Source organism: Centruroides sculpturatus, unplaced genomic scaffold, assembly GCF_000671375.1.
Source record: "Centruroides sculpturatus isolate CEXI.00-Female unplaced genomic scaffold, Cexi_2.0 scaffold735, whole genome shotgun sequence".
Taxonomy (NCBI): Eukaryota; Metazoa; Arthropoda; class Arachnida; order Scorpiones; family Buthidae; genus Centruroides; species Centruroides sculpturatus.
The window spans coordinates 153,462-170,605 of NW_019385007.1; the positions used below are offsets into that span (position 1 = coordinate 153,462).

At 31.9% G+C, this 17,144-nt stretch overlaps 2 protein-coding genes across 2 annotated transcripts in view; both read left to right on the top strand.

The window, feature by feature from the left end:
- LOC111633311 (twitchin-like) overlaps positions 1-5,058 on the top strand; it is a 66,767-nt gene extending 61,709 nt beyond the window's left edge. The window contains 8 exon segments of the mRNA XM_023377854.1: positions 2,540-3,001; positions 3,081-3,223; positions 3,299-3,455; positions 3,529-3,648; positions 3,729-3,926; positions 4,024-4,137; positions 4,206-4,427; positions 4,502-5,058. Coding sequence (XP_023233622.1) covers positions 2,540-3,001; positions 3,081-3,223; positions 3,299-3,455; positions 3,529-3,648; positions 3,729-3,926; positions 4,024-4,137; positions 4,206-4,405 — 1,394 coding nt within the window. The 3' untranslated portion in view covers positions 4,406-4,427; positions 4,502-5,058.
- A 687-nt stretch (positions 5,059-5,745) lies between these two features.
- On the top strand, positions 5,746-12,028 carry LOC111633321 (hillarin-like). Its single transcript, XM_023377871.1, has 7 exons — positions 5,746-7,004; positions 9,096-9,212; positions 9,298-9,582; positions 9,659-9,808; positions 9,893-9,975; positions 10,057-10,200; positions 10,287-12,028. The coding sequence occupies exons 1-7, from the start codon at positions 6,501-6,503 to the stop codon at positions 11,395-11,397; spliced, it is 2,394 nt and encodes a 797-aa protein (XP_023233639.1). The 5' UTR covers positions 5,746-6,500; the 3' UTR covers positions 11,398-12,028.
- The last annotated feature ends 5,116 nt before the right edge of the window (positions 12,029-17,144 follow it).

A 17,144-nucleotide genomic window follows, 5' to 3' on the forward strand; every position in this document is an offset into this window, starting at 1 on the left:
GGTTTTGAATGAATATATAAATATAAGGTGTACCTCTTGTGTACAGTATTTGTTTCTACTTCCAATTTTTGTTGTATAGTATAAAATAAAAATATGAAAATCTCCACACCATTCTTACGTTTCCAGCAAACACATTTATTAAGAACACAAATGTTTATGGCATGTTTCATAAACCTGCATTAGGTTTCCAATCTAGCTTCAATTTGATAATGTTCAAAATTGGAATGTTACTCGATAAGTAATGCTATTTAATTTTTTACAATATAGAACTGTGGTGTATCCCATCATGTATATATCTTATTAATCTTTTAAGTTATCCGTAATTTCTTTATCTACATAATTAACCCGCACTATTTTTCCTTGTTCAACTCTCCCAACCTATGTGCATTTTCTGACAAGTTTTGGGCTTGAAGGGGTTTTTAACCTATGTCATAGAGTAAGAGGATTTTTGTTGGGAGAGGGTCGAAAAAGAAAGGGGTAAGGAGTGAGATGCAGGGCGACGAGGAAGGAACCCAAGGGAGACTCAGTCAACAGAGATTCAGAGAAGTTGTGTTAAAGAACTGGTACTATCGAGATATAAAGGAAGATTTGTAGATGGATATTTCATCTCATTGAAAGGTGTCCACATGGTCAGGTTGTATCCTCTCAATTAACTGTGATAGACATCGCAAATTGCCCAACTCACTAGACAAAGAAAAGTGATCCCCTTCTAACATAATCTTCCTATCTTCTTTCTCTAACCTAAGTAACATTAGTTTTAGTTTAATTTAAGTTAATTTTAATTAGCAACATAAGACGATTCAAACAGATTGTGAACTGGCCAGTTTCGGGACTCGCACATGTAATTAGATCTATACGTCAAACATTGTTAATGAGGAGAAATAAACGGTTAAAATTCTGTATTTTAAAAAGGTAATGTAGAATATTATGGATGGTTTTGAGATCTGTAATTTAAGTTGACTGGAAATAAATAGATACCATTATTGTATATTTGAAATACGTGATAATCCATAGTGTATTATTTATTGTGGCTGTACGCCATACATTTGTATATATATTTTATTTTTATTTTATAGTTTTATTATTACTTCCATGTTCTATTCTTCCCTTCCTTTTTCTTTGTTCTATTGTTTTTCTTCTCTGGAATGTTCCTTTTCGAAATTCTTTTCCTTATTTTGTCATAAAAAATCCCCTAGAACAAAGAAAGGGTGTGCAACCCCTTAGGGGATGGATACGAAAGGAGAGGGTAGATGGAATTCGGAAAGTGAGAAGGTGATGAGACAAGTTTCTGGTGCATTTTTGGCAGCGTACAGAAGGGACAAAGAGTTTCAGAGATGGACTAAGGATATTTGTGATAGATTCAGGATATTTGACTGTGAACTATTGAATCCAAATCGCTGAAAAGTGATTGAACTAGGAGAGAAAGAATTCCCTTTTTTATTTTTGTATGACCCTCGCTAAGGACATTATAAAAGAGACCAATTTCGAAGACCTCAAAGACCAATACTGGGTACCTCTTTCCAATTTCCTACACTTCCTTTCCTGTCCCTTATTCTCCTACTTTAGCTTAATATTAGTTTTAATTTCTTTTTGTTAGTTGTACTCGTGATAGTTTAATATTAGTGTAAGATTAGTTTTAGTAATCCTCCCTGGTTGTGTAGTGTAAGCCAAGATGTTGAATGTATAGTATTATTCGGTTGTACGATTATTTCCATCTGTCAGAATAGAAATCTACTGGCATCCTAAAACAACCTGTAGTTTATTTTATTTTATTTTTTTTGGGGGGCTTTAATTAAAGTTTCCTTTTTTCTAAACCATCACAAAAAAAAACCTTTTTTTTTTATAAGTGTTGTATTCGTTTGTTTGTGACGGTTTATTACTCACTACAGTGTTAATATTTAGAAGACGTTTACTTTGAGTTTCCTTTTCTTTTTGGTTTTATCAAAAATTGGAGTTGTGTTCTTTTTCTTGAAAGAAAAAACCTATTTCACATTATATAATGTGGTTCTCATTAACTCGTCACACCACAGAACATCCCATATTTCTCATGCATTTGTGATTATTATTTCTACAAGATATCAAAAACATTAAGGAAAATATTACCAATTCTTATGGTAAAAATGCATATTTCTCATACAAATGCATGAGAAATATGGGATGTTCTATATTGTAAAAAATTAAATAGCATTACTTATTGAGTAACATTCCAATTTTGAACATTATCAAATTGAAACTAGATTGGAAACCTAATGCAGGTTTATGAAACGTACCAAAAACATGTGTGTTCTTAATAAATGTGTTTGCTGGAAATGCAAGGATGGTATGGAGATGTTCATATTAATCATAATGTTCATTGCTTTCAAAATAAAAATACATTGGGAGAGGAACAAATTGCCAGTACAAAATTATTGTTTCCTCTGTCCTATATGGATCTCCACTGGTGATTTCATAATTGTAATCAAAGTTAATTAAACTGACTTTACAATACTATTAAATTTATTACAGCATATTTATATTACATTATTCCATTTTTATTTAGATCGGCGAGGACCACCATCTTTAAAATCTCCAGTTGTTGTCAGCCCCATTCCGCCATCTCCTTCACCTAGACCATCTCCTTATGCCTATGATACTTACAGTCGAGATTATTCTTCTTCACATGCATATAGTCACACTAGTGACTATGTTTCTCACAAACAGTCTAGCTATTCATCTGCATACTCATCAACTAAAATATCCTCTCAATCTTATAGTTCTACTAAGATTTCTAGTAGATCTGACTATCTTAGTACAAGATATACTCCATCTCCAAGAGCATCACCTGCAAGAAGTTTAAGGTTAGACTCTCCTTCTAGAGCTATGAGATCCTCTCCTGCACGATCCTACGGAACCTCTCTTCGGCCAGAAACTCCAACTAAAAGAACACAAAAACCATATGGAGCTTCTAAAAAAGAACCATCAAGTCCTCAGAGATCAAGAACTGCTACTAAAGAATTAGAAAGTATGTAACATTAATATTAACAATTTACTAAAATATTATTATTTTATATAATTGAAACGTTTATCAAATTTTGATTTAGTACCAGATGATGTTGAAATGACTGCACCATCCTTTAAAGAACAATTGAAAGACACTAAAATTAAAGATGGTGAATCTTTAACTTTAAAATGTGTAGTATCTGGTATTCCTGAACCTCAAGTAGAATGGTTAAAGAATGGAGAGGTATTTTTAGTTTTAAATAATATTATAATTAAATACAGTATTATTTAAACTAATTATTTATGTATTCTTTTATAGAAATTATTTTCATCAGATATAATAGATCTAAAGTATAAAAATAATGTGGCTATGCTTAGTATTGGTGAAGTGTTCCCAGAAGACGATGGTGATTATGTATGCAGAGCAACAAATTCTTTAGGAACAGCCGCTACAAAATGCAAACTCACTGTTTTACGTATGTTTATTATTTATTCTAATTATTATTCTTAAAAAGTTTTGAAAATTAATCATATAAATTTAAAATTTAGCAATGGATCCAGTGGAAGCTGCTTCAAAAGCTGGATTCAAGCCTCCAAGAATATCACAACATCTAAAGAGTATGGTAGTTAAAGATGGGGATTCAGTAACTTTACAATGCACAATTACATGTTAGTCAAATATTTTTGATTTAATTTTTTTTTTGTTTGTTCCCTAGAATATTTTTTAACAGAAAAATTATATATTTCAGGTCCAAACACATTTGATGTGGTTTGGCTTCATAATGACAGAGAAATTAAACCTAGTAACGACTTCCAATATAAAACAGAAGGAGATGCTTATAAACTAATAATAGGAGAAATTTTTCCTGAAGATGGAGGAATTTATACTTGTGAGGCATTTAATGATGTTGGAGATGCATTTAGTAGTTGTACATTAATTGTAACAGGTATGTGGTCATTTAATTATTAATGCAAGCATACTGAAAATTATTATATTATATTCTTTATTGAAACCATAAACAATACTTTTGTATTGTTATATAGTACCCAATGAACCAGTTAAAGGACCAGGTTTTGTAAAGTTTCCTGAATCTGTGACAATTCACAAAGGACAATCAGTGACATTTTCAGCTGAAACTGAAAAAGATGCTAAGAAAGGTTAGACTAATTTTTATTTCAACCATATCAATTTTATATCTATATATATAAATATTTTCTTTCTGCAGTAACTTGGATGAAAGATGGTAACCCAATAGATACAAGTAGTACCCACCATCAGTTTAGTCACAAAGGTCGAAAATGTTCCCTTACCATACCTAATGCTATCGACACAAATATTGGTCAGTACACCTTAGTGGTATCTGATGGAAAAGATGAATGTGCCGCAACATTCTCGTTAAATGTTCTAACGGAAGGGGACGTCTGAGTGTAATTCTAGTCTATGTAAGGTATGAAATTATGCAATCATTAGTATAATTTCATAAAATATTTAATAAATAATTCTATTTAAAAAATTTTTCAGGATGAAAAATAAAATAATGGTCAGCCACTCACATTTGCTAATTTCCCAAGAATTATTTCAAGAGCATGCTGACATCATTTTTTGTTGTTTCTCAATTTGTAAAAATCTTGGAATCTGTCATTATATGTTATATGTTTGGGAGCAGTTACAATCATTTATGTTTGAAATTTGCAAAAATTTATTAAATGACCAATAAGGGGGACAATTATCAATATATGTTTATCTATCCCAAGAGCCTAAAATATTTTATTCTGTCTACAAGGTTGTGTACATGTCTTTCCAACTTATAGAGTATTTTTTTTTTTGTAGCTTTTGTCCCCCTCGATAAATAAATAAAAAAAAAAGAAAACAAAGCTTTTATTGGGAGACAAGCAGGTTTCTAGAAGTATCAAACTACAACATTCAAAAATTTGTGATTTATCATTGTATCCCACGACCTGAGGGAACTACAAACCTGTTTGCCTTCGAAAAACAGTCAGATGTCACTGTGGACTTGTATGTAGACCTGTAGTGTGACTTGACTGATGTGAATAAAGTTGCTTATATATAAAATTTCATTGTTGTAATTGTTGTTATTAAAAAACCATAAAATTCAAATTGATTTATCAATCATTCGATCACATGCAACAAAAGCAAAAATAACATCACAACATTAAAAACTGTATAATACAAATTCAAATTAAATAAATATTGAAATCCAAACAAATTTATAATAATTTTGAATCTCTTTAATACTTATAGGACAATTATTTTATTAATAAATAATTTTAAGTAGTTAAATTTAAAATTATTAAATTAAATTATTCACAACTTCCACAATAATCAACCAACACATCAAAACTTTTACTCCAATTTAAATAAATAATATCTTAATATCACCATACATATTTATTATAAAGCTACACATAAAAAAAACAAATTATAAAATATGCATTTTTCTCCTTTTTTTTAAACACAAAATTAGTCCAATGATTTTTTTTAATTAAAATATATTTTTTTTATTTTTCTTTCCCTTTACTTTTGTTAATGTAAACAATTTCTTGACCCGTTTCTACTCCCCTATTCAACTTCATTCAATGTTTCTGACAGACAATTTAACCTATAAACATTGTTTGAAATGTGGAGACTTAAAAGGAACACGTTAAATTCCTTTGCACATACAAGAATCAGGACATGTGAATGACCCTTTTCTTAAATTAAAAAAAAAAAACATGATAATAATAACATGGAGCAGTATTAATCATCAGATATCGATTGTTTAGCATTTTTAATGATGACTTTTTGACCTCTATAAACCTTAACGTGATGAGTAAAAGTTTAGTTTCCGCTATGAGAATAATCAAAGAATTTAACTTTGCAGTGAAGTTAACTTACAGGAGAAGCTCATCTCTAGATACAGACACCATATAATACTTTTATCCTTCCACGCAATAAATATTTTATGAGTTTTCAAGCATCGTTTAATGTTAAAATTACTAAGCTGTTAAATTTTTATTTTTAAGTTTCGTTTCGTGCACCATTTAAGTCGCGAATTATAATTAAAGTTTCCTAAATTTGTACAGGAAAAAAGTATTTTTTTTCTTCTCCTTAAAATCTCATTGAAGTCTAAGGAAAGAACGGGATTTAAATTTTATGGAGTAATGACGTCACGTATCTGTTAGTCTGTATTGGGAACGTGACGTCAGAATTAGTCTCAATAATGGTAATTATGGTGATGACGTAAAGCCGGAAGAGTAAATTTTTTTTCTGTTTATTTTTAAATTTAAAAACGGAAAAAGGGGAACGAAATTTAAATTAAAACAAAATCAAATATATAAAACGTTTACCTCATTCCGACGATGCAAAAAGAACGAGCGAAAACGTCTCCCCGATCGAATCTAGACTGGGGTACAGGTAGATGACGTCACACAGCTAGCCATGCAAAGAGTCGTTCCGTGGCATCAGGAACAGGTTGAAGGCAAAATGGCTGCAGTGTATTCGATCAGAGTAGAAGGCTAAAATGAACGCTCACGAGATACCATGTTTAAGATGTGGCTCTATAGTCTATCAGGTGGATAAAGTCGGTCCTCTTAAGGATCTAACGTACTTCCACCACGGATGTTTCAAGTGTTTGATATGTGGAACGAAACTAACTCTGCGTACATACTTCAACAATCAGCAGTCGCAAGAGGACAAGGAGGTTTATTGTCAAGTTCACGTTCCAAAAACTGGACCTGGACATTTGGATGGATTCTCTGTGGGTATCAAAGCTGCTCTTAACGTACCTAAAACTAATCATCTGGTCAACGATCAGATTAGAGGTTCTGGTAAGGGTACGTTCGATGCTGGGGCACTCGGGATCAAAAGTGCCTTGACCTCTCCCAAAATCAGCGATCTAGAGAACAGACATCGAGAAAATTTGGCTGGTAAATTCGATGCCACCGCCTTACACATAGCACATGGTTTAAATGCTACCAAGTTGAGGAGGAGTAATGGATACGAACGAAAAATCGATGAATATTTGGTGAGTGCATTTCTTTTTTTTTCCATTATTTATTTATTTTCTGTTTCGTTTGATTCTGTAAGATTGAAAGTATCTCGCTTTAAAAATGATTATATTTTGCTAATAAAAACAAATTTATTTACTAATTTTTCGCTCGGTTGAATAAATAGATTCCTTCCTTATTCGACCACGCGGAAATTTTAAAAATAATTTAACCAAAATTTTACTGTCTTTTACCTCATTTTGTACTTTAAAAGCGTTAAATGAGGCAAGAGATATTTACACTTTCTATTGATTTAAACTCAAACTAATCCTGTATATTTACAGGAACAATTTAAGTTTTAAATCCTATTATATAGGCTATACAAAAATTATTTAAATTATTATACATTTTTTTAGCGCCTGGTTTATGAAATATTCTGACCTACTCTAAATCAAACTGCCCTAACAAAATTCCTACACTAAAATTAGAACACTTAAAAGCACAAGTTCTAATGTATGTGGTCTAATACAACATAACTTTGGGCTTATTTTAAACCTGGCCCTTAATCTAATTATTAATTATACTTGTATAATATATCATGGTATGTTTATAGAGACACGACTGTGCCCTTTGTATGCACGGAGCGTGAAATTTAAGCTGAGGGTTAATGTATATAAGATGTCTTATGATAGAACCTATTGTCTATAATAAGGGCAGTTCCGGTTTCTTGTCTTTTGCATCCCAGGCCCTTCATAAATGGGACGTCACAGGATCACACTTTTTGTCATGACAATGTATTAACAGTATAAAAATTGAGATGTGATAAAGTATAGATTGCATCCTGATGAGTCTATATATCTTTTGATATAGGATATACATTTGAACTTTATTTTTAATCTGATCTAAAGAGATTATTTTAAGATAAGGGCGCGAAATATCACGCGGATAATGCTGCAGAATATTCTGAGTGCATCTGAAATCCCGAAATTTAAATTTATTTATTTCCAGTTTTAAAAAATGCATAAATTTCTATTTAAAACGAAATAATAATCAATATTTGAGCGTAACAACATTATATAAAGTATAAAATATTTCAAAAATGTTTAGTATTTGTTGTTATGCTAATGTTTTAACAGTTAATTATTGACCTTTAACTTTGTGACACTCGCCTTGCGCGACGCCCCATATCCCATTTCTGTGTGACCTGGTAACAATTGGGTACAGCTCGGGGTGAAGACAATCTCGGATGATGTTACTAGAAATGCCGTAACGTTAATAAAATGTTTAATATGCCGGATGTTACGAAAATATTTTTCCCTCCCTCCCCGGAAGGAGTAGGTTTGTGAGTAGTTACGACTGAAGACATGGCTATCGACCAGGACCGATCGATAAACAAGGTCTTTGGCCTAAACTAAATTTGCAGTTTGGGGTAGGAAGGCGTTCGTTCGTCGTATAACGCGCACCACAATCGAGAAATTTCGTAATAATATCGCCTCTTTCGCCTTAAATTTTTACTAGAAAAGTATTTCATTTTCTTCTAGAATTAGCGAAGTACGTAAACAAGTTAAATTATTCAAGAAAATAAGAAAAAAATATATATCTACAAATATTTCTGTGTTACATAGTTGACTCTTTGTTGACAATGACCGATATAGGTAGGCCTCTTGGATAGAAGCCATCTCATCTTGGCACACTGACCCAATTTATGATAACCTGTATCCTCATATGTATATTTGTATATATACAGGACTTAACTATATCCCATACTAACCTTGTAATTCTGACCAATCTTGTCCAGTAAGACAAATATAAATTATTAAAAATTTAATAAAAATTAATTCTTAGAAATTATAATTTTCCTCACTAGATGGCACGACATTTATGAAGTATGGCCAAAAATTGTTAATTTTTCTATAAAATTTATGAACAGGTTCTAAGTTATTTTTCCTCATTCTAGTCTACTGGAATGTAGGCGTGATGCAATTCTAGATTTTTATTTATTTATTTATTATTTTAAAATATTATCATCATCAAACAAATAAATATATAAATTCATTTTTAATGTATTAATTTTTAAAAATATTGGTAAAAATTGTCCTGTAATTCGAGTAAATTAAATAAAAATTTAGGATCCGGAAACGCAAAAAACTTTAGAAATGAGACACAGAATAGAAGAGGATGCCCTTTATCAGCAATTTGCTCAGAAAAGAGCGGAAGAAGAAATCCACATCAACCAAGAAATTAAAGTAAAAATGATAATTTTCTTTAATTTAGTTTAATTTAATTTTTAATTGCTTGTAATCATCATCATTATCATAATCTAAATTACAGGAAGAATGGGAGAAAGAGCTTGAGAGATTAACAAGTAAATTTCATAAAGAATTAAAGACTAACAAGAAGAAAATATCTGGTGAAGATGAGAAGGCTCTCACCATCCGTCTTCAGAAAGAAAAGGACGATTTGGAAAGAAATATGACTATTAAATTAGATAAGAAAAAAGAATGTTTAACGAGAAAATTGTTAGAACAAGAAAGAGCAGCAACCGCTGAGTTAGTCGATAAACACAGCATTGAAATGCTCAATCTAATCAATAACAAGAGATTAGAGTTAACTGCTGTGAGTATTAAAAAATTAAAAATAAATTTTGTGGGGATTAAACACTTTAAATACAAAATTACTACACGTTTTATAGACCGAAAGTCCCGAAAATAATGGCCATCAAAATACCGAATTGGCTCCTTATCCTCTGTTTCCTCCTCCACCAATCCCAACAGTTGTATCAAAAGTTGAAATTTACAGTGATCCTAGCGTCTTCGCGGAATTAGATCAAATTGCTATCAATGTAAGTGAATTTAATAATGCCCTATGCCCTATTTTATGAAAAAAATAGGTTATAAAACTATCTTGACTGGTTTCTTGATAACAGGTGGCTCAAGAAGATCAGCAATCTTTTACTGATCTTGTACGCCAATTGACAGAAAGTTGCGTTACCGATGTAGAGAAAGCTAGGTCATTTATTTTATCTTAAAAATATATATATATTTTTAATAATATAAGTTACTGTATGCTTTAATATGTATCTTTTTTCAGGACCCTGTTTAGATGGATTACAGTTAAAAATTTAAATACGATGCAGTTTGATGATAACGTCAATGCTGACACTCCTATGGGAATTCTTCGAGGGATAAAGCATGGCACAGAAAGCTATCACGTGCTTTTCAAGCGCCTTTGCAGGTTAGAAGAGCTAAGATATGGTTTAATTTACGAATTTTAAGATAAAGTTACAAAATATCTCACATTCACGTAATATTTACTTTCAGTTATACCGGGTTACATTGTGTTGTCATCAAAGGTTATTCGAAAAGTGCGGGTTATCAACCTGGTATACGTTTTGAGGACAGCCGGTTTCGAAATTCGTGGAATGCCGTTTTCCTAGCTGGTTCTTGGAGATTTGTGCAATGCAATTGGGGTGCTCGACATTTGGTAAATGCCAAGGAGGTCCCCAAGCCCGGAAGTAAAGGGAAATCAGATAGTTTAAGATATGAATACGACGATCATTACTTTCTAACTGATCCTAAAGAGTTCATATACGAGTTTTATCCACAATCACCCGAATGGCAGTTGCTGGAGCACCCTCTATCTCTTAAGGAATTTGAAGAATTGCCCTTTGTGAGATCATTGTTTTTTCGATACGGCTTATACTTTCCCGATTCAAACGTCACTGCGGTACTATACACGGACAGTACAGGAGCTGCTACTGTACGAATCGGAATGCCACCCAATATGGCACCCAGTTTGATCTTCCATTACAATCTGAAATTTTACCACACAGATTCGGATAACCATGATGGTGTTAGTTTAAAGAGGTTCGTCATGCAATCCGTAGCGGGCCACGTAGTGACTTTTCGAGTACACGCTCCCTCACCCGGAGATCTTCTACTCGATATATTCGCTAATGCAGTCACACCAAGGGAATATCTGACGGGAGAACCCATGAAATTCAAGAGCGTTTGCAAGTTTAAAGTAACCTGTAAGGATCTTCAAACGGTAATGGTGCCACTACCCGATTGTGCTAGCGGAGAATGGGGACCAACTAAAGCAACCAGGTTATTTGGCATGGTGCCTCTCACCCACTCGGATACGCTAGTTTTTTCGGGAAGAGATATGGAGATACAATTCCGTTTAACTCGACATCTAACCGATTTTATGGCCACCTTACATAAGAACGGGGTGGAAGAGAGGAAATTGTCACGTTACGTCACGCACCACACCGAAGGCGACATCGTAACCTTTCGCATAACATTCCCAGAAGATGGACAATACGGTATGGACATATACACGCGTGATATTAACATAAGTAACGGTGCACCCGATCGACAACTTCTCACTCATTGCTGCAAATACCTCATAAACGTATCGAGAAAAACATGATAAATAACATTTCTTTTTTGAAGAACCTCGTTATTTAATATATGCCAAGACGTTAGGTAGGCATTTTTCATCCAGTATTTTGAAAATCTATAAACTAAGAACGAAAAAAAATCCGCAATTCTTAAAAGTTTCATAGGTGATTATGGTATTAATGTATACGGTTAATTTATATTCTGTTATACAAAAAAAAAATATAAATATATAAATATATATTCATAAAGTTTTGTAAAATTTTAAGATAATCATCAACAAACGTAACGCATTGTTATCTTTTTAAAAATTATTATTATTATAATTATAATTGAAAAGAATTTTTTTCGTGAAAAGAAAAGTTAAAAAGAAAATTGTTCTGTTTGTAAAGAGTTAATATTTATTGGGCTGGTGATGAATTGTTAAATTTACGTTAATGATGCGTTAACGTAAATAACGTGATGTTTACAATTAACCAATCTTAACTCTTGTAACGTAATTCGATGTCTTTGAATATCATCACCTCTTTAGGTAACGCACTCGCTTAAGCACGTGGTACTGAGTGACGTCAGTTATGTTTGCAATATCAAATAGAATGATAAATTCAAAAAAATGAAAATTTCTTTAATAGAAATTTAAGGATTATTCTGCAATTTTTTACAAGAATTTGCCTATAATAAGAAAGAGTGCTCGGTTATCAATCGCTTACTTATACTATGTGACTGGGTTGCTCTAGAATAGTGGTGCGCAAATAATGGGTCGCGTTTTCTAAGAATTTTTAGAAAATCATTTTTCTAACTCCTATCTTTCCTCTTCTTACCACTTTTGTACAGGAATTTTTGTTTTTTTTTAAGTATATATACATATATATATTTTATGTATGTATATATATATATATAATAATATATATAAGTTGGAATATTGTTTTTATGCTAACAGATAATTCTTGCGATGATGATAATAAAAAAAGTTGAAAATCATGTTTTTTTGTAATTTTCTAATAATACAAATATTCGACACTAGATGTCGCGGTATTCTCCGAAACAGTTTAATGTTACCAACTCAAAACTTTATTTTCTGTCGTAGTTACAAACATCTCCGCCAGATGGCACGCCAGGCAAAACATTCGATTAATTTTTTTTTTTTAAAGAATTTTTCTATAAAATTAAAAGTTTTGAGAGAAAAAATTTAGCCCTTATATAACGGGAACTGGTTATGAATTTTTAATTAAAAGTTTAAATGTTTTTATATCACGAATTTAAACTTAACTCGACATAAAATTTATTACGAGTCCACTTATCTGGTTCTACTTATTCCGGGTTGGACGATGTCCATGCATTGTTTCTTCGGCTTCAAGGTTCAGTTCTGGGAATAAAATAGATTCGAAACGATAGTAATGCCGTTAGGTCAAGGGTTTCGACATGAAATAATTTTGTTAATGTTGTAAAGACGCAATCTATTTAATAAATTAAGCAGCTGTTAATTTATTATAGACGTTTTTTCCTTTATTTAAAAAATCGTTGTTGCTATGGAAACATTTTAATTTCACTTGGCAACGGATGCTTATCAATTTCCACGTTGCTATGAAAACCGTTACCATGAGAACAGTTTTCATAGCGACGTTGAAATTGATACGTTTCTATAGCGACAGAGAATTCGTCGGCCTATATAACAAACAAAAATATGTTAATTTTAATAAACGTCACCATGGTAACGAAATTAATCAATAACATAGCAACAGTTGCTATAGTAATCAGCTGATTTTTATTGATAACTTTTTAAGATAAGTTCGACTAAAAATTTCACTTTTGTTTAAGATAATAAACAATTTTAAATATTTTTACAGGTATTTGATGAAGGTTTATTGCATTTAAACTATATATTTAGACGAGGAAAAGGTTTTTGTAACAAGATGGCATGATATAGACCTTTAAAAAAAAAAGGGTTTATAGTAAGGTAAGGGTGAGTGAAGACGTCATAAAATTTTACGATAGCGGTCTTTGATCTAACGAGGACATACAATCGGCTCCTAAATAACCTAATTCTCAGATAGAAAAAATAAAACTTGATTTGAAATCTGATGTTATGTTTTCTGTGTGTTAACTTTAGATAAAAGTGGAATTAATTAAAGCATAAATTAATTTCAATATTATAGATATATTAAACCTTTTTCATCCTTTTAACATGACTCATTTCACTTACACCCCAATGAATTATACATATCATTAGCTATTGATTGAATGAGAAAAGATGGGTATAAAAAAATAAACGTATTTTATATTTTGAGGTGTGTATATTTACCATTTTCTAATTTAAACTCGGGTTTACACAGCTTTTCTTTACTCTAAATTGGGGAAGTAAACGTCAGTATTAATAAACCAATTTAATAATTAAGCTATATCAGATTTAAACGTTTATTTCTAATTTGAGATGACGTAACAATGTAAGATAATAAACGTAAATGATGTGTAAAATGTAAATTTTAAATTATTAAATGCCACGTTATTGTTTATATAACAATGCAAAATTTAAATTCTAAAACGTCATTTCCGATAAACATCTGTTATTGTTACGTCATCTTGCATTGCTGAAATTTAACAATGCCAGATGAGGTAACAATATAAAATGATTAAAGCATATGACGTAATAGCAAATGTTTATAATTAACCAAGTTTTCTCTTTAACATCGTTTAAGCCAAGTCATACTCAATGCCCGGGGGGATGCGGATGCGGTTAGCTGATGTGGGTTAACTCGCTACTGAAAAACAACTAGAAAGGGCACAACAATCGAATTAAAGTACAGAATTTTCTACGTTTTACTAATTAAAACACTATAATAATTTATGTAATAATATAGTTAAGTTTTTTATCAAAAGATGGAGCCAAGTGGAGAGTGAGAAGATTTTTTTATTTTTTTATTTTGTATTATTATTCTTTCGTTTGAATGTTAATAAAAATCAATTTCAACCACAATATCTCATTTAATGAGATTTTTATTTTATTCTATTTTCTCGGTACCAAGAAACGAAACGATTTTGTTCAGTTGCGATATTCATTATCAGTACGAATTATCTCACGATTCTCCATGTTTGAATGCCGTATCGTTACCTTAGTTGCCATAGTGATAACGTCGGTAGCTCATACTAATTATTTGGCCCCGGGTAAGTGTCACGCTTGACCCCATTTGGGGTCCGAGTTCAGCTGTATATATGTTTGCCTACGCTAATCATTCTGCAACAATAGTACACACACACACACTACTGGTATTGCTAAAATACATTAATAGCGTTTTGTAAGTTGAACAATAGACAAACTCTTCATATTAAAAAATACAATAGAAGTAGTGATAAACGTTTTTTTTTATTTATTATTTGATGAGTACGTATTGCATGACAAGTAAACCGCGTGTAAAAAATTAATATCACGACATTTTTAAAGCATAGAAAATGAATTACGAAAATTGTTTTTCGGCTTTCTTTAAATAACTATATTGTCTCATAAAATTATTGTTAGGATATATTATTGTTAATACATAAAACTAAATTTAATTCGACTTTCTTCTCCATTTCTTTGACGCTTTTTTTTAGAGAAGAAAGTGCAACATTCTTTTCTTATTCTTGCTTTGTTTACTCAATACTATTCAGAAGTGTCTACAATTACTCAAAAAACTCTTATTTATATTTAAATTAAATATTTTCGATTTTTTAAAAATTTTCTACGGGGTTTTTTATATGAAGATAATGCNATATTTTAAATTTACAACGGATTAGAAAGTTATATAGGAAGGATTTGGTTCGGATAATGTAGAAGCAAGCGTGTTATTAGTGGAAGCACTCGATAGAGAAGTATTAATACGATAAACATCTGTCACATTCCAATTATGCTCCTTTCGTCTCTCCAATCAGCAGTCGGATAATATATACAGCAAGTGTTAATATAAATACTGTTTGATTCTATCCATCCGCCGTGTTCTCTTTGCTAGTTTTATATTAAATTTTTAGTTAAAGAAGTTTTGTTTACTCAGAAAAAAAAATAAATAAATATCTGTAAGAGATATATTGTAATGAGGCAAAGTTCTCTTTAATGGCGCCATTTAAGAGACGAGTCAAAGAGGAAAAAATGTTAAGAATTAAGATGGCTGCGGAACTGCCCGAGTCAGAATTGACCTTAATTTTGTAAGGAGTAGATGGCGAGATGTGTTTTTGCCTTTAATTTTTAACTCAGGAACACTTTCTTTAGATGAGAAGGAGTGAATTAAGAAAATATTAAAAGGAGCCCTTTCGAGAAGGGTTTACGATTGTTCTCTATACCCTTGGGATAAATTTTTAGTTGTATATTATGGGAGCGAAGGAATGCGAGATCTTTTCTAATGGATGGACTCCTGTAGGAGAAAGTGGAGAAGAAGAGGGAGAGGCACCAGATACAGGAAATTAAAGAAGCCTGCGAGAGAAAGGGGATGGAGCTTTTAAATTCACACCCTTATTACTATCGAGGGACGAGATGCTTGGGAGAAATTTCTATCTGATTCCCAACTCGGGAGTGTTAATGTTCGCGGATCTTTCAGCCGTGACGAAAAACGCTGCCTGACTTGATGCCGATACGAGACCCAATGTCCCACTGCACCTGTTGCCATAGTTACTAAGAGGATTTCAGCAGCCAGTTTCACAGCTGTTCCTTCTATGCATATCGTCTGGATGGAGGAGAAGAGGACAACATCTCGCAACCTTGACTTAGCTTCGGTTAAAGATTATTATTATCCACGTTTTAAATTCCAGGTGTATTCTTAAGAAACGAAACAATCGAGCCATTCAGACGTTCGTGTGTCTGTTATATCGCATAAGAAACACGTTTCAATCGTTCGCTTCGTCTCTTTCTCTCTTTCTCTCTCCGCATTTATCTGTTGGATTTCCTCCGAGATGCAGAAAATGCTGAAGAGCGATAATTATTTTCCACTTTTGTCTTTGCTACGAAACTTCCAGATAGTTGTTTGTTAAACGTTTAGCTATTCTTTTCGATGGGTAGACGAAAGCTTTTATAGATTATACTATTTTTAAAACAGAACTGAACAATTAAAATCCTCACGACATTAATAAAACATCACATTATATCTCTAAGTCGAACATAAAGGAGGATCGAAAGAAGTGGACCAGCCGACGATATCGCTGCCAAATGTTCCCAAAGACTCATAAAATGTTATTTTCCTTACAACCGAAGTGAGTTTTACACATCACCTTGGGGATTTTTCGCGTATTTTGGTACTAGCAGCTAAACATTATCTTGTATCTATACTTACGCTACTCTATCAACAATATTTTTTACACGCGTGATAACTCAAAAATCCACTTTGAATGGCTGGGGTAAGAAGATAATTCTTGCAGATTTTCGGTAGACAAATTAAGAATTTTTATAAAAATTTCCGATGAATCTCGATAGTTATGTTAATTAGAGCAAAAAGAATAAAGAAGGGGATGACTGATAAAGCGCCAATAGACGAGTGAATGCTTTTTCACGTCAGTCACGTGTTTGTTTTTGTGTTTATCAACGACAAAAAATAACTATTATATCTAAAAATAACTCAATTTCTTTTTTATAAAGATTACCCTCGACAATTAAGGTTATAAAAGATTATAAAATAAATCACCATTCTAGTTCAGGTAACAGTTGAAGGATGCCCTTCGAATCGTAACATAAATTAATATGGGTTGTACATTACGGCATTTTTTTTTTTATTTTATGCGCCATTCTCTTCCTCTGTCCTTTGACCTTAATGACCCTCA

Excerpts from the sequence above, each read along its gene's own strand:
- LOC111633321 (XM_023377871.1), top strand. The coding sequence starts at position 6,501 with ATGAACGCTCACGAGATACCATGTTTAAGATGTGGCTCTATAGTCTAT. Across the intron at positions 7,005-9,095 it reads GAAAAATCGATGAATATTTG|GATCCGGAAACGCAAAAAAC; the intron begins GTGAGTGCATTT and ends ATAAAAATTTAG. Across the intron at positions 10,201-10,286 it reads CTTTTCAAGCGCCTTTGCAG|TTATACCGGGTTACATTGTG; the intron begins GTTAGAAGAGCT and ends ATTTACTTTCAG.